This window comes from Liolophura sinensis, chromosome 1, assembly GCF_032854445.1.
Source record: "Liolophura sinensis isolate JHLJ2023 chromosome 1, CUHK_Ljap_v2, whole genome shotgun sequence".
In the NCBI taxonomy this organism is placed as follows: domain Eukaryota; kingdom Metazoa; phylum Mollusca; class Polyplacophora; order Chitonida; family Chitonidae; genus Liolophura; species Liolophura sinensis.
The window spans coordinates 95781552-95808105 of record NC_088295.1 but is presented as its reverse complement, the minus strand read 5'-3'; the positions used below and the strand labels follow the sequence as shown (position 1 = coordinate 95808105).

The following is a 26554-nucleotide window of genomic DNA, read 5'->3' as shown; positions in this document are numbered from 1 at the left end:
AATTTACATGTATACCAAACAACCATCAAACAACAGGTTCATGAGAGCACTAATCTACATGTATGCACAGACAATCATCAAACAACAGGTTCATGAGAGCACTAATCTACATGTATGCACAGACAATCATCAAACAACAGGTTCATGAGAGCACTAATCTACATGTATGCACAGACAACCATCAAACAACAGGTTCATGAGAGCACTAATCTTCATGTATGCACAGACAATCATCAAACAACAAGTTCATGAGAGCACTAATCTACATGTATGCACAGACAATCATCAAACAACAGGTTCAGGAGAGAACTAATCTACATGTATGCACAGACAATCATCAAACAACAGGTTCATGAGAGCACTAATCTACATGTATGCACAGACAACCATCAAACAACAGGTTCATGAGAGCACTAATCTACATGTATGCACAGACAATAATCAAACAACAGGTTCATGAGAGCACTAATCTACATGTATGCACAGACAACCATCAAACAACAGGTTCATGAGAGAACTAATTTAATTTCACACTGTACAAAGAGATCATTGTGCACGCAGCGTTCTACCTAACCGAGCTTGCGCACGCAGCGTGAACTCTAGACACCGAGTTCCTAGAGATCGACCATGCAGATTACACCATCTTGACAACTGAGATAATGTTCGAATCCAGCTACCTTCTGTACACATAAGCGTCATATCAAATCAAATTAGCGAAACAAATTGTTACATCAGAAGACTGTACATATATACAGATATGATCGCAGGTATCACACGGGACCCAAACCGTTCAGTTTTACTTCACCCTCAGTTAACGGCACTACATCCGGTCCTTGGCCTTCTGTCTTCCCATCCTTCGTTTCTGGGGATAAAAAGAAATTTAGCGATAACATTTCAACTACCTTTTTTTTGTCATCCCTCTCTGAAGTCAAAGATATCGTAATCAATGCACAGGCTCGGGGCTGGAAACTTGATAACACTGCTTACCAGGGCGGAAATGAAGACAATATCAGTGCCTAGGACAAAATCAGTGCTAGGAAATTATAAATGTATATGGTAATATCAGTGACTAGGATAATGTCAGTGCCTGCGATAATACTAGTTCCCAGGTTAGTATCAGTGCTTAAGATTATATTACTAGGATAACATCAGTCATTATGACAATATCAGTGACTAGGACAATGTCAGTGCCTGCGATAATACTAGTTCCCAGGTTAATATCAGTGCTTAAGATTATATTACTAGGATAACATCAGTCATTATGACAATATCAGTGACTAGGATAATGTCAGTGCCTGCGATAATACTAGTTGCCAGGTTAATGTCAGTGCTTAAGATTATATTACTAGGATAACATCAGTCATTATGACAATATCAGTGACTAGGATAATACTAGTTATACTAATACGTCAGTCATTAGAACAATATCAGACCCTGTAAAATTAACAGTGTCTCGGACAATATGGGTGCCAAGTGTTATGTGCTGCCGTCAGCTTCTAAATTTAGCTTGTTTACATATGTTGAGTTCAGAGCCTGCTGTCTGTCTCTGCCTTAGAATGTTCCAGAATACCCTGAGTTCGGGGCCTGTTTGTTTACAACAAGTGTTCAAGAATTTTCTTATTCTAGAGAATTCCACCAGTCTATACAAGACCTATGAAAGCAGGTCAAAGGAGGAGAAAGGAGAATTATTGAGAGTTTTGGATGCTTTCGCTGTGTATTACTTTAGTAGGCCTTTTGCGCTGAATTTTGGTGTCTTTATAGCCTCTGGCTTTGTTATATCCTATCTCCACCGAGCACTTGTTCAGTCTGAACTTGTATATTTAATTTGTGCTCTTGTGTACACAGTGCTTATTAGTAAACGGACCCTGTCAGTGGAATTTTGTGTATATTTCGTCATACACTCAGTTATACTGTGAATTTTCCCTCTTATTTGTGCATTTATGCCTGTATGGTTTTCCGCATTGTGGAATGTATGCGTCCGTTTGGACTTGACATGTTGTTCGTGTAAGTACTTTAGTATTTGTATAGATACTGTTATCCTTTCTTGTTAAACTTAAGTACTTTAGTATTTGTAAAAGTCTTGTTATCTGTTCTTAAACCTAATAAATTGTTGTCAAATAAAATCTGCTGGTTTTGGTTACTTTTTTGTGCGGCTAAACTGTCATGTATTTCGAACAAGCCATCTCTTTATAATACAGACAGTCTGGGTCGTAACACAAGGATAATATAAGTGTCTAGGATAATATCAGTGCCTAGGATACAAGTACAACGCCTAGTATAGCATCGGTGCTTACAATGGTATCAGTGCCTGTGCTGATATCAGTACCGAGAATAATATCAGTGTCAAGGACAATGTAAGTGTCTAGGATATAAATTCAGAGTCTATAAATTCATCAGTGTTTAAGATATTCAGTGCCTAAGTTAATATCAGGGTCGACGACAATCTCAGTGCCGAGGACAATATCAGTACCGTAGACAATATCAGTGCCAAGGACGATATCACTGACAAGGACAATATAAATGTCAAGAGCAATATAAGTGTCAAGAAAAATTTTAGCGTCAAGGGCAATATCAGAGTCAAATACATTATCAGTGTCAAGGACAATATCAGTGTCAAGGACAACATCGGCGTCATGGACAATAACAGTGCCTGGGACAGTATCGGTGTCTAGGTTATAAATGTCATTGCCCAGCATAATTTAACTGCTTAGGACAATACCAAAAACCAAGATGTTGGATAATGTGAAACGTCGGGTAGGTCAGACAAAGAGTAGTCAAGGACAACCAAAACAAAGTGTGCAAAGAGGTTATGCTAGAAATAACACCCACCTCCTAGTGTACAGTCATACGGTGTACAGGCATACAGTGTACAGGCATACAGTGTAAAGGCATGCAGTGTACAGGCATACAATGTACAGGCATACAGTTTACAGGCATGCAGTGTACACGCATGCAGTGTACAGGCATGCAGTGTACAGGCATACATTATACAGGCACGCACTGTACCGGCATATAGTGTACAGGCCTACAGTGCACAGGCATACAATGTACAGGCATATAGTGTACAGGCATGCAGTGTACAGGCATGCAGTGCTCAAGTATACAGTGTACCGGCATATAGTGTACAGGCCTACAGTGCACAGGCATACAATGTACAGGCATATAGTGTACAGGCATCCAGTGTACAAGCATGCAGTGTACAGGCGTACAGTGCACGGAATACAGTGCACAGGCATACAGTGTACAAGCATGCAGTGTGTACAGGCATACAGTGCAGAGGCATGCAGTGTACAGGCATACAGTGTTCAAGTATACAGTGTACAGGTATATAGTGTACATGCATGCAGTGTACAGGCATACAGTGCAGAGGCATGCAGTGTACAAGCATGCAGTGTACAGGCCATCAGCGTACAGGCATGCAGTGTACATATATACACTGTACAGACATGCAGTATACAGGCATGCAGAGTACAAGCATGCAGTGTACAGGCATACAGTGTACAAACATACAGTGCACAGGCATACCGTGTACAAGCATACAATGTACAGGCATACAGTGTACAAGCATACAATGTACAGGCAAGCAATGTACAGGTATACAGTGTACAAGCATACAGTGTACAGGCATACAGTGTACAGGCATGCAGTGTACAGACATACAGTGTAGATGCATGTAGTGTACATGCATGCAGTGTACAAACACACAGTGTACAGGCATAGTGTACGGGCATACAGTGTACAGGCATGTAGTGTACAGGCATACAGTGTACAGGTATGCAGTGTACAGGCGTGTAGTGTACAGGCATACAGTGTACAGGTATGCAGTGTACAGGCGTGTAGTGTACAGGCATATAGTGTACAGGCATACAGTGTACGGCATACAGTGTACAGGCATGCAGTGCACAGGCATGCAGTGTACATGTATACAGTGCACAGGCCATCAGCGTACAGGCATGCAGTGTACATATATACACTGTACAGACATGCAGTATACAGGCATAAAGTGTACAGGCATGCAGTGTACAGGCATACAGTGTACAAACATACAGTGCACAGGCATACAGTGTACAAGCATACAATGTACAGGTATACAGTGTACAAGCATACAGTGTACAGGCATACAGTGTACAGGCATGCAGTGTACAGACATACAGTGTACAGGTATACAGTGTACAGGCATACACTGTACAGGCATACAATGTACAGGCATACACTGTACAGGCATACAGTGTACAGACATACAATGTACAGGCGTGCAGTGTACAGGCATACTACGTACAGCCATACAGTGTACAATAACGTAAGGCAAATAACTGAAGCAACACACTAACCGTTGTCTCCCCTCTTATTTCGCTTCCACCAGATAACAACGGCTATGACAAGCCCTAGGATTAAGACGATGGCGAGAAATGTACATGTAGGGAAAATCCAGTCCTTGGTGTTGGCTGCAACAAAAAAGGGTTAATGGTTCGTTTACATTAATCATACAGGTATATCCAAACATTCAGGGTCAGCCACAATGATCCGACACAGCCCAAATGACCCAATGCAGCCAAGTCAACCCAGCTCAAATGACCCGACAAAGCCAACTCTGCTTGGCTCAAATGACCCGACACAGCCAACTCTGCTCGGCCCAAATGACCCGACACAGCCAACTCAGTAAAGCTAATCCGATCAAAATTACCCGGCGCAGCAAACCAAGCCTGATCCAAATGACCTGATACAGCCAATTCATCTCAGTCCACATGACCCAACAGCCAACTCATATCTGCACATGGCCCAACAGCCAATTCATCTCTGTCCACATGACCCAACAGCCAACTCATATCTGCACATGGCCCAACAGCCAATTCATCTCTGTCCACATGACCCAACAGCCAACTCATATCTGCACATGGCCCAACAACCAATTCATCTCTGTCCACATGACCCAACAGCCAACTCATATCTGCACATGACCCAACAGCCAACTCACCTCTGTCCACATGACCCGACAGCCAACACACCTCTGTTCACATGACCCGACAGCCAACACACCTCTGTCCACATGACCCGACAGCCAACTCATCTCTGCCCACATGGCCCAACAGCCAACACACCTCTGTTCACATGACCCGACAGCCAACACCTCTGTCCACATGACCCGACAGCCAAAACACCTCTGTCCACATGACCGGACAGCCAACACACCTCTGTCCACATGACCGGACAGCCAACTCGTCTCTGTCCACATGACCCGACAGCCATCACATCTCTGTCCACATGACCCGACAGCCAACTCATCTCTGTCCAAAATGATCCGAGAGCCAACACACCTCTGTCAACCCGACAAAGCCAACTCTAAAAAAAACTCCAAAACAAAGACAAAAACTCCAAAACTCCAAAAGACACAACACAGCCCACTCAGCTCAGCCCGAATAACCCAAGCCAACTCAGCCCAGTCAAAATAAAACACGATGTACCCTTCCCAGTCCACATGACCCAACAAATCCCAGCTGAAAATAACCCGACAGTCAACTCAGCTATCTACATGACCCGACAGCCAACTCAGCTATCTACATGACCCGACAGCCAACTCAGCTATCTACATGACCCGACAGCCAACTCAGCGCTGTACACAGGACCCAATAAAGCCAATTAGCTCAATCCAAATGACTCGACACAGCAAATAGTCTAGCCCACAACGTACACCGAGGTGGTTAAGACGATATGTGATGTGGATGGAAACATAACCATAACGTACACAGAGATGGCTAAGACATTATGTCATGTGGATGGAAACTTCACCATAACGTACACCGAGATGGCTAAGACGTTATGTGATGTGGATGGAAACTTCACCATAACGTACACCGAGATGGCTAAGACATTATGTCATGTGGATGGAAACTTAACCATAACGTACACCGAGATGGCTAAGACGTTATGTGATGTGGATGGAAACATAACCATAACGTACACCGAGATGGCTAAGACATTATGTGATGTGGATGGAAACTTAACCATAACGTACACCGAGATGGCTAAGACATTATGTCATGTGGATGGAAACTGCACCATAACGTACACCGAGATGGCTAAGACGTTATGTGATGTGGATGGAAACTTAACCATAACGTACACCGAGATGGCTAAGACGTTATGTGATGTGGATGGAAACTTAACCATAACGTACACCGAGATGGCTAAGACGTTATGTGATGTGGATGGAAACTTAACCATAACGTACACCGAGATGGACAAGACATTATGTGATGTGGATGGAAACTTAACCATAACGTACACCGAGATGGTTAAGACATTATGTCATGTGGATGGAAACTTCACCATAACGTACACCGAGATGGCTAAGACATTATGTCATGTGGATGGAAACTTAACCATAACGTACACCGAGATGACTAAGACATTATGTCATGTGGATGGAAATGTTTCTTAATATCAAAGATTTTCCATATGGAATTATTTTGTACCTAATCCTTTTCTTCCACCCAGTCACATTTCCACCAGCAACGACTTACCTGAAGTGACACTCAGGGAGAAATAATGGCGCTGTGTGTGTACCCTCCCTCCTTGTTTTCTTTTCACCTCACAAATGTAATTGTCAAGTTGGCTAACCACCAGGATGGTCAGCTGTACTCCTGAAGCCTCCTTAATCTTCACACTACTGGTTGTCAACTTGTACCACGTGACTTTTGACCCTTCATCAACGGGACAACTCAGTGTGACGACATTACCAGGCGAAACATTCACGACTTGCGGAGATGAATCTGAAGAAGTTAAAGAGCAGCAGAATTTCAAGTGGGTGGAAACATTTATTTATTTATTTATCGGAATGACGTCTTCGGCCGTACTCAAGAATAAACCACATCCGACGGCGGCTAGCATTATGGTGGGAGGAAACCAACCCATGGGCATCCCAAGATTGCTGCAGACCTTCCCATGTACGACCGGAGATGAAGCCAGCATAAGCTGGACTTGAACTCACAGCGACCGCGTTTCTGACAGGCTTCTGGGTCATTGCGCCAAACAAATGATCACATCGGCAACGGAGTCTCCCCCGTACACCCCACCCCACCCTCCCCTGCAGTTTTTTCTGTCTGCCATTGATCACGGATATACACGTGGATTTTCAACTTAAACAGACAGAACAAACTTAAACTCCAAAGCTCTGATGTGTTATCTACAAGTTCATATCAAATCGGAGAATTATCTGAAAATGGAAAAACTGTGATAAGCGTGTTATGAAAGAAAAATCCGATAAAGTCTACCTTTGACATTTAGGGAAATCTGGTGAACCGGAAATCTCCCATCTGTTTTGTTGTATGCTTGACACGTATAGACCCATTTTCCAGGCCGAGTTTTGGTCACAATCAGTGTAAACTTTTCTACCAGCTGATAACCAGGTAAGACAACAGATTCATTTCCCATGGAATCCAATTTGGCCACAATAGTATTATTACTACTGAGCGTCCAGCTGCCCCTGGCAATGGGCGCGTGCTTTAAACAGTGTTTGGACTGCACAAGACAATATAACTCCACTTTTACATCTTTAGGGACTTCCAAGATGACATTTGACCAATTGCCATAGCAACCTGTAAAAGACAGATTAGAACATGTGTAAACTACCCACATGTGTTTATTTATTAATTTACGTTTGTTTACACAGAATTTACACAGAACGAACAACCCAATGCTTTTAATGAAATGTTCTCCGAGTATATTACCCATACACATAATATCATATACTAAATATTGACATGTTTGAGAGAAAAAAATGACGTCACAACTATATATAAACGAATGTGTGTAAGGTGGGCCGCTTAAAGCCAGTGAATGTATGGTGGGCCACTTAAAAGCGAATGTATGTATGGTGGGCCGCTTAAAAGCGAATGAGTGTATGGTGTGCCTCTATGTGATTGTATGTATGATGGGTCGCTTATGTGAATGTATGTATGGTGGGCTGCTTATGTGAATGTATGTATGGTGGGCCGCTTATGTGAATATATGTATGGTGGGACGCTTATGTGAGTGTATGTATGGTGGGACGCTTATGTGAATGTATGTATGGTGGGTCGCTTATGTCAGTGTATGTATGGTGGGCCGCTTATGTGAATATATGTATGTTGGGCCGCTTATGTGAATGTATGTATGGTGGGACGCTTATGTCAATGTATGTATGGTGGGCCGCTAATGTGAATGTATGTACGGTGGGCGGCTTATGTGCATGTATGTATGGTGAGCGGCTTATGTGAATGTGTGTATGGTGGGTCGCTTATGTGAATGTATGTATGGTGGGTCGCTAATGTGAATGTATGTATGGTGGGCATCTTATGTGAACGTGTGTATGGTGGGCCGCTTATGTGAATGTGTGTAGGGTGGGTCGCTTATGTGAATGTGTGCATGGTGGGACGCTTATGTGAATGTATGTATGGTGGGCCGCTTATGTGAATGTGTGTAGGGTGGGACGCTTATGTGAATGTGTGTAGGGTGGGTCGCTTACGTGAATGTGTGCATGGTGGGCCGCTTACGTGAATGTGTGTAGGGTGGGTCGCTTACGTGAATGTGTGCATGGTGGGGCGCTTATGTGAATGTATGTATGGTGGGCGCCTATGTGAACGTGTGTATGGCGGGCCGCTTATGTGAATGTGTGCATGGTGGGTCGCTTACGTGAATGTGTGCATGGTGGGACGCTTATGTGAATGTATGTATGGTGGGCGGCTTATGTGAACGTGTGTATGGCGGGCCGCTTATGTGAATGTGTGTAGGTTGGGACGCTTATGTGAATGTGTGTATGGTGGGCCGCTTATGTGAATGTGTGCATGGTGGGACGCTTATGTGCATGTATGTTTGGTGGGCCTCTTACGTGAATGTGTGCATGGTGGGCCGCTTATGTGAATGTGTGTAGGGTGGGTCGCTTACGTGAATGTGTGCATGGTGGGCCGCTTATGTGAATGTGTGTAAGGTGGGTCGCTTACGTGAATGTGTGCATGGTGGGACGCTTATGTGCATGTATGTATGGTGGGCGGCTTACGTGAATGTGTGCATGGTGGGACGCTTATGTGAATGTATGTATAGTGGGCGGCTTATGTGAACGTGTGTATGGCGGGCCGCTTATGTGAATATGTGTATGGTGGGTCGCTTATGTGAATGTATGTATGGTGGTCTCACTATTGATCTGACGGTTCATCCAACTAAAAGAGTTTAAAGACATATAAGAAGGCTTACAATTTCACGCATAGAAAACTTTGTTGAAATAAGAATGGCGGAATGGCTCTGAGTTAAAGAAAGACAAAAATGAATGAAACTTAGGAATTTCTCTATATCTACATCATATTTGCTTACTGGCCCATGCTACCCAGCAGGTGTTGACGTATAGACTACTGTCTTTTGTCTTACCTCCACGGTAACTGGCCCACACTATCCAGCAGGTGATGGCATATCTATTGGGGTTTGTCTTACCTCGACGGTAACTGGCTCACACTATCCAGCAGGTGATGGCATATCTACTGGGGTTTATCTTACCTCCACGGTAACTGGCCCACACTATCCAGCAGGTGATGGCATATCTAATGGGGTTTGTCTTACCTCCACGGTAACTGGCCCACACTATCCAGCGAATGATGGCATATCTTCTGGGGTTTGTCTTACCTCCACGGTAACTGGTCCACACTATCCAGCAGGTGATGGCATATCTATTGGGGTTTTTCTTACTTCAACGGTAACTGGCCCACACTATCCAGCAGGTGATGGCATATCTATTGGGGTTTGTCTTACCTCGGCGGTAACTGGCTCACACTATCCAGCAGGTGATGGCATATCTACTGGGGTTTATCTTACCTCCACGGTAACTGGCCCACACTATCCAGCAGGTGATGGCATATCTACTGGGGTTTTTCTTACTTCGACGGTAACTGGCCCACACTATCCAGCAGGTGATGGCATATCTATTGGGGTTTGTCTTACCTCGACGGTAACTGGCTCACACTATCCAGCAGGTGATGGCATATCTACTGGGGTTTATCTTACCTCGACGGTAACTGGCCCACACTATCCAGCAAGTGATGGCATATCTACTGGGGTTTGTCTTACCTCGACGGTAACTGGCCCACACTATCCAGCGAATGATGGCATATCTACTGGGGTTTGTCTTACCTCCACGGTAACTGGCCCACACTATCCAGCGAATGATGGCATATCTACTGGGGTTTTTCTTACTTCGACGGTAACTGGCCCACACTATCCAGCAAGTGATGGCATATCTACTGGGGTTTGTCTTACCTCCACGGTAACTGGCCCACACTATCCAGCAAGTGATGACGTATCTACTGGGGTTTGTCTTACCTCCACGGTAACTGGCCCACACTATCCAGCAGGTGATGGCATATCTACTGGGGTTTTTCTTACTTCGACGGTAACTGGCCCACACTATCCAGCAAGTGAGGGCATATCTACTGGGGTTTGTTTTACCTCCACGGTAACTGGCCCACACTATCCAGCAAGTGATGGCATATCTACTGGGGTTTGTCTTACCTCCACGGTAACTGGCCCACACTATCCAGCAAGTGATGGCATATCTACTGGGGTTTGTCTTACCTCCACGGTAACTGCAAGTGATGACGTATCTACTGGGGTTTGTCTTACCTTCACGGTAACTGGCTCACACTATCCGGCAAGTGATGGCATATCTACTGGGGTTTGTCTTACCTCCACGGTGACTGGCCCACACTAGCCAGCAGGTGTTGACGTATAGACAACTGGGGTTTGTCTTACCTCCAAGGTAACTGCAAGTAATGACGTATCTACTGGGGTTTGTCTTACCTTCACCGTAACTGGCCCAAACTAGCCAGCAAATGAGAGTGCAGCACAGGTTGAGCATTCTTCCTCTGCTATATCCTTTGGGGTCGAACACTTCTCAGGGGAGTGATAATGTATTCAGAAATCTAAATCTAACATCATCTAAATCCGAAATCCTTTCCGCTACTGCGTCCACGGATTGCTTTCCGTCCTGTTATTATCACCATACAAGTTGTTGGAATACTGAGAAATCACTCGTGGGACCGAGTTGTGAACACAATTGTGTGTTAGTGACGCTTATTTGTAGGTCGCATGGTGCTCTGTATTTGATGACCTTGTTCTTCCTGCACAGTAGTTGTAACCTACTTTCGTTTCCTCAGCTTCGCGACCAAATAATGATAGAATGAACTAATGAACATAGAATGCATTCTTCGAATGCATTTTAATAAAACCTAAAAACCGTAAAAGAAAATGATTTATGTATGAAAATATATTTATTTATTTATTTGGTTGGTGTCACCATAATGTGGCCGCCGTCGTATAAGTGATATATTTTTGCGTTCGTCGTGAAACACTAATGAAATAAATAAATAAATAAATATAACAAGTGATAAATTATCATCTTTGCCCAAAAATAGACTTTTGACTGGCAATACATTTCAAAATAGTGAATCCACTAAGATTGGAACGAGATAATTATATATTGGGTGTGTGTGGGGAGGCGGGGGGGGGGGGGGAGCAATGTCAGTGGCGTACATGCTAAAATATACACATTGGCGCCACCCAGGAAATGCATCAGGAAAATAAAAGACAGAGCGATACAGTTACAGTTTTCACATAGGTTAGAAGACATGGACACTTACATGTGGCAATGTTCACACTTCTCAGTCCAGACATGGACACTGACATGTGGCAATGTTAACACTTCTCAGTCCAGACATGGACACTCACATGTGGCAATGTTCACACTTCTCAGCCCAGACATGGACACTCACATGTGGCAATGTTCACACTTCTCAGCCCAGACATGGACACTCACATATGACAATGTTTACACTTCTCAGCCCAGATATTGAAACTCACATGTGGCAATGTTTACACTTCTCAGCCCAGACATGGACACTCACATGTGGCAATGTTTACACTTTTCAGCCCAGACATGGAAACTCACATGTGGCAATGTTCATACTTCTCAGCCCAGACAAGGACACTCACATGTGACAATGTTTACACTTCTCAGCCCAAACATGGAAACTCACATGTGACAATGTTTACACTTCTCAGCCCAGACATGGAAACTCACATGTGGCAATGTTCACACTTCTCAGCCCAAACATGGGCACTCACATGGGACAATGTTCACACTTCTCAGCCCAGACATGGACACTGACATGTGGCAATGTTCACACTTCTCAGCCCAAACATGGACACTCACATGTGACAATGTTTACACTTCTCAGCCCAGACATGGACACTGACATGTGGCAATGTTCACACTTCTCAACCCAGACATGGACACTCACATGTGGCAATGTTCACACTTCTCAGCCCAGACATGGACACTCACATATGACAATGTTCACACTTCTCAGCCCAGACATGGACACTCACATGTGACAATGTTTACACTTCTCAGCCCAGACATGGACACTCACATGTGACAATGTTTACACTTCTCAGCCCAAACATGGAAACTCACATGTGACAATGTTTACACTTCTCAGCCCAGACATGGAAACTCACATGTGGCAATGTTCACACTTCTCAGCCCAAACATGGGCACTCACATGGGGCAATGTTCACACTTCTCAGCCCAGACATGGACACTCACATGTGACAATGTTCACACTTCTCAGCCCAGACATGGACACTGACATGTGGCAATGTTCACACTTCTCAGCCCAAACATGGACACTCACATGTGACAATGTTTACACTTCTCAGCCCAGACATGGACACTGACATGTGACAATGTTTACACTTCTCAGCCCAAACATGGAAACTCACATGTGGCAATGTTCACACTTTTCAGCCCAGACATGGACACTCACATGTGGCAATGTTCACACTTCTCAGCCCAGACATGGACACTCACATGTGGCAATGTTCACACTTTTCAGCCCAGACATGGACACTCACATGTGGCAATGTTCACACTTTTTAGCCCAGACATGGACACTCACATGTGGCAATGTTCACACTTTTTAGCCCAGACATGGACACTCACATGTGGCAATGTTCACACTTCTCAGCCCAGACATGGACACTGACATGTGGCAATGTTCACACTTCTCAGCCCAGACATGGACACTGACATGTGGCAATGTTCACACTTTTCAGCCCAGACATGGACACTCACATGTGGCAATGTTCACACTTCTCAGCCCAGACATGGACACTCACATGTGACAATGTTCACACTTCTCAGCCCAGACATGGACACTCACATGTGGCAATGTTCACACTTTTCAGCCCAGACATGGACACTCACATTTAGCAATGTTCACATGTTTTGGCCAGATATGGACATTCACATATAGCAAGGCTCACACAGCTTTTGGCCAGATATGTACAGTCGGATGTGGCAATGTTCACATCTTTCAGTCAGGCATGGACACTCACATACACATGTAGTAAGATTCACATCTTTAGGTCAGGTATGGACACTTACAGCAATGTTCACATGTTTCCGTCAGGTATGGACACTCACATGTAGCAATGTCCACATCTTTCCGTCAGGCATGGACACACACACACACACACACACATGTAGCAACGTTCACATCTTTCGGTCAGGTATGGACACTGACATGTAGCAATGTCCACATCTTTCCGTCAGGTATGGACACTCACATGTAGCAATGTCTACATCTTTCGGTCAGGTACGGACACTGACATGTAGCAATGTCTACATCTTTTGGTCAGGTATGGCCATACACATGTAGCAATGTCCACATCTCTCGGCCAAGTATGGCATTTACATGTAGCAATGTTCACATCTTTCCGTCAGGTATGGACGCTCACATGTAGCAATGTTCACATCTTTCGGTCAGGTATGGACACATACGAGGATACCCTTCAGGTATAAACGTCGAATCACGTAACACCAGAGAGAGTGCTTACAGACATACTGCCGTTACACCACGAAGAGTACGGTATAGTGTTACTGTCGTCACACCAGATGGAGAGCATATAGACCCTCTGCCGTCACACCACGAGGTGTACGGTAAACGGCTATTGTCGTCACGCCAGATGGTGTGCGTATATAACTACTGTCGTCACACCACAAATCGTGCATACAGACATACTGTCGTCACACCACTCGTACGATATAAGGACTACAGCCGTCACACCAGAAGGAGTGCGTATAGACATACTGTCAACACACCACGAAGAGTACAGCATAAGGCGCCTGTCGCCATGCAACCAGGAGTACGGTATAGCGCTCCTGCCGTCACACCAGAAGGAGCGCGTATAGACCTACTGCCGTCGAACTAGAAGGATTGTGTATAGACCTCCTGCTGTCACACCAAAAGGAGTGCGTATAGACTTACTGCTGTCACACCACAAGTACGGTATAGGGTCACTACCTTTGAACTAGAAGGAGTGCGTATAGACAGACTGCCGTTACACAAATAGAAGTGCGTATAGACCTACTGCCGTCATATCAGAAGGAGTGTGTATAGGCCTACTGCCGTTACATCACAAAGCATGCATACAGACATACTGTCACACCACGAGAACGATATAGGGTTACTGCCGTCGAACCAGAAGAAGTGCGTATAGACATACTGCCGTCACGAGGAGTACGGTATACACATACTGCCAACACACCACGAGGAGTATGGCATATGGCTACTGCCGTCACACCAGAATGAATGTGTACAGGCCTACTGCCGTCACACCAGAGGGAGTGTGTATTGGGTTACTGCTGTCACACCAGAAGGAGTGTGTGTATAGGGCTACTTCTGTCACACCAGAAGCAGTGTGTATTGCGCTACTGCCGTCACACCAGAAAGAGTGTGTATTGGGCCACTGCTGTCAAACCAGAGGAAGTGTGTATAGGGCTACTGCTGTCACACCAGAAGGAGTGTGTGTATAGGGGTACTTCTGTCACACCAGAAGCAGTGTGTATTGCGCTACTGCCGTCACACCAGAACGAGTGTGTATTGGGCCACTGCTGTCAAACCAGAGGAAGTGTGTATAGGGCTACTGCTGTCACACCAGAAGGAGTGTGTATAGGGCTACTGCCGTCTCACCAGAGGGAGTGTGTATACGGCTGCTTCCGTCACACCAGAGGGAGAGGGTATGGGGCTGCTCCCGTCACACCAGAAGGAGTGTGTATTGGGCTACTGCCGTCACACCAGAAGGAGTGTGTATAGGGCTACTGCTTTCACGCCAGAAGGAGTTTGTATAGGGCTACTGCTGTCACACTAGAAGGAGTGTGTATAGAGCTACTTCTGTCACACCAGAAGGAGTGTGTATTGGGCTACTGCTGTCACACCAGAGGAAGTGTGTATACGGCTGCTTCCGTCACACCAGAAGGCGTTTTAATAGGGCTACTGCTGTCACACCAGAGGGAGAGGGTATGGAGCTGCTTCCGTCACACCAGAAGGAGTTTGTATAGGGCTACTGCTTTCACACCAGAAGGAGTTTGTATAGGGCTACTGCTGTCACACTAGAAGGAGTGTGTATAGGGCTACTGCTGTCACACCAGAGGGAGTGGGTATGGGGCTGCTTCCGTCACACCAGAAGGAGTTTTAATAGGGCTACTGCTGTCACACCAGAGGGAGTGGGTATGGGGCTGCTTCCGTCACACCAGAAGGAGTTTTAATAGGGCTACTTCTGTCATACCAGAGGGAATGTGTAAAGGGCTACTGCTGTCACACCAGAAGGAGTGTGTATTGGACTACTGCTGTCACACCAGAGGAAGTGTGTATACGGCTACTGCCGTCACACCAGAAGGAGTTTTATGGGACTACTGCTGTCACACCAGAAGGAGTTTGTATGGGGCTACTGCTGTCACACCAGAGGGAGTGGGTATGGGGCTGCTTCCGTCACACCAGAAGGAGTGTGTATTGAGCTACTGCCGTCACACCAGAGGGAGTGTGTATAGGGCTACTGCCGTCACACTAGAAGGAGTTTGTATAGAACTACTGCCGTCACACCAGAAGGAGTGTGTATTGGACTACTGCCGTCACACCAGAAGGAGTTTTAATAGGGCTACTGCTGTCACACCAGAGGGAGAGGGTATGGGGCTGCTCCCGTCACACCAGAAGGAGTGTGTATACGGCTACTGCCGTCACACCAGAGGGGTGTGTACAGGGCTACTGTTGTCACACCAGGAGTGTGTATTGGGCTACTGTCGTCACACCAGAGGGAGTGTGTTTAGGGTTACTGACTTTACGCCAGATGGAGTATGTATACACCTTCTGCCCCGACACCACAAGGAGGTTGTATAGCTGACGATGACATATACTCTGTATGTTAAAACTTTCTGTGCTGTACGGCTTGGTTTTTGTTATAAAATCCGGCTTTCGTGAAAGCTTATTGATAATAAATCCTTACACAAGATACCTCAGTGTCTGACCTGTTTTCATGTCAGAGTCAGATCTCCTAGTTTACAGCTTTGTGAATACCCAGATGACAGGTGCAATACAGAACAAACAAAAATATCGGCCGGTCCCACCCCGCGAACCAACCTCTCATTGCCACCCCACCTCCTTTCTTCCCTCACCGAGCCGTCAGTGCGCTGGTAAGGTCGTCTACACTTAACTGGTGTTTTCCATGGGAAATCCCCCGCGGCCTCAACCACGCGCTCATATCTAGGGTTTCTAGTACTGAGAATTTACATTTACGATAAATCAGGGAACATGTCCCAGCACGTTATCTTCCCGTTTGACTCCACCATTATAATAATGAACTTTAATAGTCCTATAACTAATTGTTATATATATATATATAATTTTTTCTGACAAGGGTAGTTTGAAATAATAGTCGGACTGGATTTACCCGGGTTAATTACGCTCATCTTGTCATTAAATGAGACACGTAGTACTCATGTATCGCCAACCCTGAACACGTCAGAGAATTATTCTTACTCATCTTTACCTAATATATAACTATTCGTTTATCTCCTGATGATGGCGAAACAAAGGTCGAAATACTAATTCAACATGGAGCAATTTTTATTCAATTTTTTTTATTCAAACATCAAGCAGCAGTGTGATCTATAAATTTATACCTATCACTTTCATAATCAACTGAAGTGGGCGTAAACCCCAAACAGACCTACATTCAGCAGCGCACAAATAACTGAAATTTCCTCTCTCTTGACAATCTAGTGGTTGAATCCAACTCATGTTGCCCCCCTCCCCCCCCCCATAGGGCATACGGTACTCCCGTGGTGTGACGGCAGTAGCCCTATACCGTACTCCTCGTGGTGTGTTGGCAGTATGTCTATACACACTCCCTCTGGTGTGACGGCAGTACCCCTATACCGTACTCCTCGTGGTGTGTTGGCAGTATGTCTATACACACTCCTTCTGCTGTAACAACAGTAGCCCTATATCGTACTCCTCGTCGTGCGTTGGCAGTATATCTATACACACTACTCCTGGTGTGACGACAATAGACCTATACCGTATTCCTCGTGGCGTGACGGCAGTATGTCTATACACACTCCTTCTGGTGTGACGGCAGTACCCCTGTACCGTACTCCTCGTGGTGTGTTGATATGTCTATACACACTCCTTCTTGTGTGACGGCAGTAGCCCTATAACCGTACTCCGCGTGGTGTGTTGGCAGTATATCTATACACACTCCTTCTGGTGTGACGGCAGTAGTCCTGTGCCATACATACTCGTGATATGTTGGCAGTATGTCTCTACACACTCCTCGTGGTGTGACGGCAGTATGTCCACACACACCTCTTCTGGGGTGACGGCAGTCGCCCTATGCCATACACACTATTGGTGTGTTGGTATGTCTGGTGTGACTGCAGTAGTCCTATACCGTATTCCTCGCAGTGTGTTGGCAGTATGTCTATACGCACGCTGTGTGCTGTCACTGCAGCAGGCCTATACTCACTCCATCTGGTGTGGCGGCAGTAGCCCTATACCGTGCTCCTCGTGGTGTGTTGGTATGTCTCTACACACTCCTTCTGGCGTGACGGCAGTAGCCCTATGCCATACAGTAGCCCTTTACAGTAGCCCTATATCGTACTCCTTCTAGTGTGACGCCAGTAGCCCTATACAGTAGCCTATATCGCACTCCTTCTAGTGTGACGCCAGTAGCCCTATGCCCAACTCATCGTGGTGTCGTGGCAGTATGTCTATACACACTCCTGTTGTGACGGCAGTATGTCTACACGCACGCTGTGTGCTGTCACTGCAGTAGCTTTATTCGCTCTCCATCTGGTGTGCCGGCAGTATATCTATACACACACTCCTTCTGGTGTAACGGTAGTAGCCCTATACCGTGCTCCTCGTGGTGTGACGGCAGTAGGCCAATGTCTACACGTGTGCTGTGTGCTGTCACTACAGTACGTCTACACGCACTCCATCTGCTTGCATTAATTGCCCATCCAAAAGATGCTTGAAAATGTATTCTAAATCGACGAAAACTCTTGAGTTACTTAAGGGGAAGCTTGCTCAAGAGAAGATTATGGGGTTAAAAGGAATTAAAATACCCTTTTGTAAGTGAAATTTATCTCCAAAAAAGAAGATTGGAGTGAAAGAGTGCGCGATTATAATCAAGAAGAATTCCTTATGTTATCTTTCTAAACAGTACTCCATATATATTAAATCTCTTAGAGGTATAACAAGACTGCAATTCGCAATCCGAAAACGGCGGACAAGAAACAGATACCGCCTGACCTTAAGGTGCTTATGCTATGGATGATCACTGTCATTTGCCACCGAGGCTGCAAAGCGACGGAGGCGACAAAAGACGTCAAAGACTGCACGATCATTGAGCTTGAACAAAGACACCAAAGGGAGTAACTGACTTACACCATGGTTTCATTTTTGACATTTGTTTTAGGTTTCATGATGAGTCATTTGGTTTACCCATAGAAGCTTGATAAACTTGTCTAAATACTAAAATCCACCTAAATTAATACATATGTGACATGTATGTATTGGCTTGTAAAACTATGTACTTCACTAATTTTTAGGGAGGCAAATTAATACACCGCCAACAGCAAATCAAGAGGTAAACAATAAAAAAATAAACAACAACAACTACTATAGCGTAATACATTTATAAATAAATATTATGAACTGCTGACAACTTTGTCATATGTCTGGGTATAATTTAAGAAAAAAATATTTTATGGGATCTAAATTTGTATTTTTGAAAATTGGTCTACTCATAGTGATAACCTAGGGATAAAACGTCAAAAGTGTGTGATTATTTAATGTACAAAATCCCAACTTTTCTTAATACTAGCTTCTAAAGTGTTATCATATGCGAAGTTTAGTCCTAAATATTTGACAAAATTAGCTTGTAATAACAATAGGGCGTGCAGTCTCTCCTATAGCCCGATTGGCGTTTTTTAAACGTTTATTTTTTACAATTATTATTGTTGTTTTGAATCAAATACAAACGGCTGTTAAAGAATAAAAAAAAACATGCATCGTCTACATATACAGTCTCCAGATACAGGGCCAACAGGCCTATGTTCCACAAAGTTATTCTGATAATATGCCTGTATTTATTGACGAGAGAGGGATGACCGAGAATCGAAAGTAAGCCAACCTCTCTCCGACATGCATGAGTTTAATGTTGAATTCTGGATAAATTGTTACAATGTTCTTTGTTGACCCAGGCAAAAGCGTCAACAACTGAGTTAAACGTCTATTTCAATCTTTTGAAGCAGGTTTAAATAGTCAATAACACCTCAATTGGGATATCTAAGATAGGCCTACGTCAAATCGTCTCTAAGGCGATGTAGCTCCTTCAGAGCTTCCAGAGTAAGTGTAATGTTATGTGGGACGTGACAATATGGTAGGTAGGCCTAAATTCAATTGTTCCTCGAGGTAGGCCTATCTGCTAATCTTCAACCATATTTGTGGAGACCACTGTGGATAGAAGTAAGGATATTTCCGTCAGGGAATGAGAATCAAACCTATATGTGCTCTTCATTGCACTTTATTATTTTTAAAAAAATATATATATACCGGTATTTATTATTTTACATTCTATTTTTTTATCATTTTTTTACACTTTTGTTAAATTGATTTCATCACAAACAGCAGAAGTGCTGGGTTGTTGAGGAGTGCGTTGCCTTTTTAACTTTACTGAAATCAGACCTTCATCAGTAGCCTTGTACAGACGATTGATCCGATTGACGTGTTATTAGAGCTAGGGGAGGTAACGCAGGCCGACTTTCTACTTCCTGTTCGCGGTAAACAGCACACCAGGATACAACAACAACGTCTGTACAACGACTGCAAAATGGCTGAGCTCACAGAAGAAAAGCGTATGGAGATGGAGGCGGAAATGAACCGGTACGTAAAAAATCTGTTCTGATTAGCTACTGTAGCTAACAGTAAACTGATAAATGGTTTACCCAGAAGTGATGAACACCGATAGATAAATGATGATCAGATGCGAAATGAAAGATCCATGTATGATTGGATGCTCAATTATTGTCACACAATCACCAACTTTTGTTCATCAGTATCGTTCACGAGCAGATCTCCAGTACTTGCCTATATTGCAGGATCTGTCGTCAGCCAGAGTGACTGTTTGGGGGAATATGAAATTTGAGGTTGCTATCACGTGGTAAAGTTAGTGATATTCAAGTATGTCAATTCATTCAAGAACTAGTTTTTCACAACGAGCTGACTTTGGACCTGAAAGCTCTGACCTGGCACAGTCAGATGGCCACTGCTCTGGTATTCTAGTCCAAGTGAATACACTGATTAGCAGGTTCAGAAATATTTTGATACACCATAATCATGGCTGCCCAGCCACTGGTCAGAGAGCCTGCCATTCTGGGCCTTGGAGAGTCTAGCCCCTGATGATGCATCACACATGATAATAACCATGTGTTGTCTGTTGTTATGTTCTCAGCTTTGAGCCGGACATTCTGGCCCCTGATGATGCATCACACATGATAATAACCATGTGTTGTCTGTTGTTATGTCCTCAGCTTTGAGCAGGACATTCTGGCCCCTGATGATGCATCACACATGATAATAACCATGTGTTGTCTGTTGTTATGTCCTCAGCTTTGAGCCGGGCATTCTGGCCCCTGATGATGCATCACACATGATAATAACCATGTGTTGTCTGTTGTTATGTTCTCAGCTTTGCGCCGGGCATTCTGGCCCCTGATGATGCATCACACATGATAATAACCATGTGTTGTCTGTTGTTATGTCCTCAGCTTTGAGCCGGGCATTCTGGCCCCTGATGATGCATCACACATGATAATAACCATGTGTTGTCTGTTGTTATGTTCTCAGCTTTGCGCCGGGCATTCTGGCCCCTGATGATGCATCACACATGATAATAACCATGTGTTGTCTGTTGTTATGTCCTCAGCTTTGAGCAGGACATTCTGGCCCCTGATGATGCATCACACATGATAATAACCATGTGTTGTCTGTTGTTATGTTCTCAGCTTTGAGCAGGAGATTCTGGCCCCTGATGATGCATCACACATGATAATAACCATGTGTTGTCTGTTGTTATGTCCTCAGCTTTGAGCAGGAGATTCTGGCCCCTGATGATGCATCACACATGATAATAACCATGTGCTTTTTGTTGTTATGTCCTCAGCTTTGCGCCGGGCATTCTGGCCCCTGATGATGCATCACACATGATAATAACCATGTGTTGTCTGTTGTTATGTTCTCAGCTTTGAGCCGGACATTCTGGCCCCTGATGATGCATCACACATGATAATAACCATGTGTTGTCTGTTGTTATGTCCTCAGCTTTGAGCAGGACATTCTGGCCCCTGATGATGCATCACACATGATAATAACCATGTGTTGTCTGTTGTTATGTTCTCAGCTTTGCGCCGGGCATTCTGGCCCCTGATGATGCATCACACATGATAATAACCATGTGTTGTCTGTTGTTATGTCCTCAGCTTTGAGCAGGACATTCTGGCCCCTGATGATGCATCACACATGATAATAACCATGTGTTGTCTGTTGTTATGTTCTCAGCTTTGAGCCGGACATTCTGGCTCCTGATGATGCATCACACATGATAATAAGCATGTGTTGTCTGTTGTTATGTCCTCAGTTTTGAGCAGGACATTCTGGCACCTGTTGATGCATCACACATGATAATAACCATGTGCTTTTTGTTATGTTCTCAGCTTTGAGCCGGACATTCTGGCCTCCGTTGATGCATCACACAAGATAATAACGTTGCGTTGTCTTTTGTTATGTCCTCAGCTTTGAGCAGGAGATTCTGGCCCCTGATGATGCACCACGCATGATAATAGGAGCGAACACCTTCCATAAAGTCCAAGCTGCTCTGAAAGCCCAGCATCACCCAACAGGAAACACGGAGCAGGAAACCCCACCCCAGGCCAGGACAGCTGCTACCCATCCTGTAACCCCAACGTGTAAGTCACACTAGTGCTGTGCATTTGTAGTTCGCTCATGTAATAAGGTGTTTGTTTTTTGTAAATATTTGATTTGCAAACATTCTTTGTTAAAATGGTCATTACTGTGACAGCGGAGATTTCCTCAAGGCTCACAGTTCCACACACGTGAATTACCTCCCTTTGACTGTCCTCTCCATCAAAATGTCCAGCAGACTATAAACTCTGGGACTCAATTCTTAAACGCATCTCTTAATTTACATTTCAAAATACAAGGACTCCTAAGCCTGAACAGACAGGGTGGTGTGCCGGGTAGAATTCATGCCATTCACTTGTGATCCTCAAAAAGAGGTGTAGGCAGGGCTTCTGTCGTTGGCCTACAGATTGAACACAAGCTGGCATGGTGTGAAAGAAGACAGTCTGAAAGAAGCAATCACAAAACAACTACCTGTGCATGATACTACAGGTGTCTTATCAGTCTGCCCCCTTGGAACAACCCTCTTGAGATTACATAAATATAAGGCTATGAATGAAGAAATGGATGATTTACAGCTCATTTGCGAAACACACTGGAGAGGACAATTTGTTTAGGCACACATGTTGAGTCTGTACACACTGGAGACAACAGTGTGTTTAGACACAAATATTTAGTCTGTACACACTGGAGAGGACAGTTTGTTTAGACACAAATATTTAGTCTGTACCCACTGGAGAGGACAGTTTGTTTAAACACAAATATTGAGTCTGTACACACTGGAGAGGACAGTTTGTTTAGACACAAATATTTAGTCTGTACACACTGGAGAGAACATATGTTTAGACACAAATATTGAGTCTGTACACACTGGGGAGAACATTTGTTTAGACACAAATATTGAGTCTGTACACACTGGATAGGACAGTTTGTTTAGACACAAATATTTAGTCTGTACACTCTAGAGAGAACTTTGTTTAGACACAAATATTGAGTCTGTACACACTGGAGATGACAGTTGTTTAGACACAAATATTGAGTCTGTACACACTGGAGAGGACAGTTTGTTTAGACACAAATTTTGAGTCTGTACACACTGGAGAGGACAGTTTGTTTAGACACAAATATTAGTCTGTACGCACTGGAGAGAACAGTTTGTTTAGACACAAATATGTAGTCTGTACACTCTGGAGAGAACAGTTTGTTTAGACACAAATATTTAGTCTGTACACTCTGGAGAGAACAGTTTGTTTAGACACAAATATTGAGTGTGTACACACTGGAGAGGACTATTTGTTTAGGCACAAATATTGAGTCTGTACACACTGGAGAGAACATTTGTTTAGACACAAATATTGAGTCTGTACACACTGGTGAGAACATTTGTTTAGACACAAATATTGAGTCTGTACACACTGGAGAGGACAGTTTGTTTAGACACAAATATTTAGTCTGTACACACTGGAGAGGACAGTCTGTTTAGACACAAATATTAGTCTGTACACACTGGAGAGAACATGTGTTTAGACATGAATATTGAGAGTGTACACACTGTAGAGAACAGTTTGTTTAGACACAAATATTTAGTCTGTACACTCTAGACAACAGTTTCTTTAGACACAAATATTGAGTGTGTACACACTGGAGATGACAGTTGTTTAGACACAAATATTGAGTCTGTACACACTGGAGAGGACAGTTTGTTTAGACACAAATATTGAGTGTGTACACACTGGAGAGGACAGTTTGTTTAGACACAAATATTTAGTCTGTACACTCTGGAGAGAACAGTTTGTTTAGACACAAATATTTAGCCTGACACACTGGAGAGGAAAGTTTGTTTAGACCAATATTTGGTCTGTACACACTGGAGAGGACATTTTGTTTAGTCACAAATATTGAGTCTGTACACACTGGAGAGGACAGTTTGTTTAGGCACAAATATTTAGTCTGTACACACTGGAGAGGAAAATTTGTTTAGACACAAATATTGAGTGTGTACACACTGGAGAGGACAGTTTGTTTGGACACAAATATTGGGTCTGTACACTCTGGAGAAAACAGCCTGTTTAGACACAAATATTTAGTCTATACACACTGGAGAGGACAGTTTGTTTAGACACAAATATTTAGTCTGTACACACTGGAGAGGACAGTTTGTTTAAACACAAATATTGAGTCTGTACACACTGGAGAGGACATTTTGTTCAGACACAAATATTGAGTCTGTACACACTGGAGAGGACAGTTTAGACACAAATATTGAGTGTGTACACACTGGAGAGGACAGTTTGTTTAGACACAAATATTGAGTCTGTACACACTGGAGAGAACATTTGTTTAGACACAAATATTGAGTCTGTACACACTGGAGAGGACAGTTTGTTTAGACATAAATATTGAGTCTGTACACACTGGAGAGAACAATTTGTTTAGACACAAATATTTAGTCTGTACACACTGGAGAGGACAGTTTGTTTAGACACAAATATTGACTCTGTACACACTGGAGAGAACAGTTTGTTTTGACACAAATATTTAGTCTGTACACACTGGAGAGGACAGTTTGTTTAGACACAAATATTGAGTGTGTACACACTGGAGAGGACACTTTGTTTAGACACAAATATTTAGTCTGTACACACTGGTGAGAACATTTGTTTAGACAGAAATATTGAGTCTGTACACACTGGAGAGAACATTTGTTTAGACACAAATATTTAGTCTGTACACACTGGATAGGCCAGTTTGTTTAGACATAAATATTTAGTCTGTACACACTGGAGAGAACATATGTTTAGACACAAATATTAGTCTGTACACACTGGAGAGAACATATGTTTAGACACAAATATTGAGAGTGTACACCCTGGAGAGAACAGTTTGTTTAGACACAAATATTAAGTCTGTACACACTGGAGAGGACAGTTTGTTTAGACACAGATATTTAGTCTGTACACACTGGAGAGGACAGTTTGTTTAGACACAAATATTTAGTCTGTACCCACTGGATAGGACAGTTTGTTTAGACACCTATTTAGTCTGTACACACTGGAGAGGAAAGTTTGTTTAGACACAAATATTGAGTGTGTACACACTGGAGAGGACAGTTTGTTTAGACACAAATATTGGGTCTGTACACACTGGAGAGGACAGTTTGTTTAGACACAAATATTGAGTCTGTACACACTGGAGAGGACAATTTGTTTAGACACAAATATTTAGTCTGTACACACCGGAGAGGACATTTTGTTTAGTCACAAATATTTAGTCTGTACACACTGGAGAGGACAGTTTGTTTAGACACAAATATTTAGGCTGTACACACTGGAGAGGACAGTTTGTTTAGACACAAATATTGAATGTGTACACACTGGAGAGGACAGTTTGTTTAGACACAAATATTTAGTCTGTACACACTGGAGAGAACATTTGTGTAGACACAAATATTGAGTCTGTACACACTGGAGAGGACAGTTTGTTTAGACATAAATATTGAGTCTGTACACACTGGAGAGAACAATTTGTTTAGACACAAATATTTAGTCTGTACACACTGGAGAGGACAGTTTGTTTAGACACAAATATTGACTCTGTACACACTGGAGAGAACAGTTTGTTTTGACACAAATATTTAGTCTGTACACACTGGAGAGGACAATTTGTTTAGACACAAATATTGAGTTTGTACACACTGGAGAGGACACTTTGTTTAGACACAAATATTGAGTGTGTACACACTGGAGGGAGCATTTGTTTAGACAGAAATATTTAATGTGTACACACTGGATAGGCCAGTTTGTTTAGACATAAATATTTAGTCTATACACACTGGAGAGGACAGTCTGTTTAGACACAAATATTAGTCTGTACACACGGGAGAGAACATGTGTTTAGACACAAATATTGAGAGTGTACACCCTGGAGAGAACAGTTTGTTTAGACACAAATATTAAGTCTGTACACACTGGAGAGGACAGTTTGTTTAGACACAGATATTTAGTCTGTACACACTGGAGAGGACAGTTTTGTTTAGACACAAATATTCAGTCTGTACCCACTGGATAGGACAGTTTGTTTAGACACCTATTTAGTCTGTACACACTGTAGAGGAAAGTTTGTTTAGACACAAATATTTAGTCTGTACACACTGGAGAGGACAGTTTGTTTAGATACAAATATTTGTCTGTACACACTGTAGAGAACATGTG

General features: G+C 43.5%; 2 protein-coding genes across 3 annotated transcripts in view; one reads left to right on the top strand and one right to left on the bottom strand.

Annotated features, from left to right (window-relative positions):
- LOC135461301 (uncharacterized) lies at positions 1 to 11093 on the bottom strand. The gene is made up of 5 exons (XM_064738322.1): positions 10822 to 11093; positions 7272 to 7595; positions 6522 to 6770; positions 4332 to 4445; positions 1 to 862 (listed from the first exon to the last, which is right to left on the bottom strand). Exons 1-5 carry the CDS (start codon positions 10877 to 10879, stop codon positions 771 to 773), a joined length of 837 nt encoding a protein of 278 aa, XP_064594392.1. The 5' UTR covers positions 10880 to 11093; the 3' UTR covers positions 1 to 770.
- Positions 11094 to 19838: 8745 nt separating this feature from the next.
- The window catches only part of LOC135482073 (RNA-binding protein 42-like), a 54521-nt gene continuing 47805 nt past the window's right edge, over positions 19839 to 26554 (top strand). For both annotated transcript variants that reach the window (XM_064761906.1, XM_064761907.1), the window contains exons 1-2: positions 19839 to 20309; positions 22218 to 22390. In XM_064761906.1, the coding sequence (XP_064617976.1) occupies positions 20257 to 20309; positions 22218 to 22390 (226 nt within the window). In that variant the 5' untranslated portion in view covers positions 19839 to 20256. The remainder of the gene's footprint in view (positions 20310 to 22217; positions 22391 to 26554) is intronic.

Coding starts and splice junctions, on each gene's coding strand:
- LOC135461301 (XM_064738322.1), bottom strand. CDS start 10,879: ATGCTCAACCTGTGCTGCACTCTCATTTGCTGGCTAGTTTGGGCCAGT. Junction 4,446..6,521: donor CTCCCTGAGTGTCACTTCAG/GTAAGTCGTTGC, acceptor TTTTTGTTGCAG/CCAACACCAAGGACTGGATT. Junction 863..4,331: donor AAATAAGAGGGGAGACAACG/GTTAGTGTGTTG, acceptor TTTTATCCCCAG/AAACGAAGGATGGGAAGACA.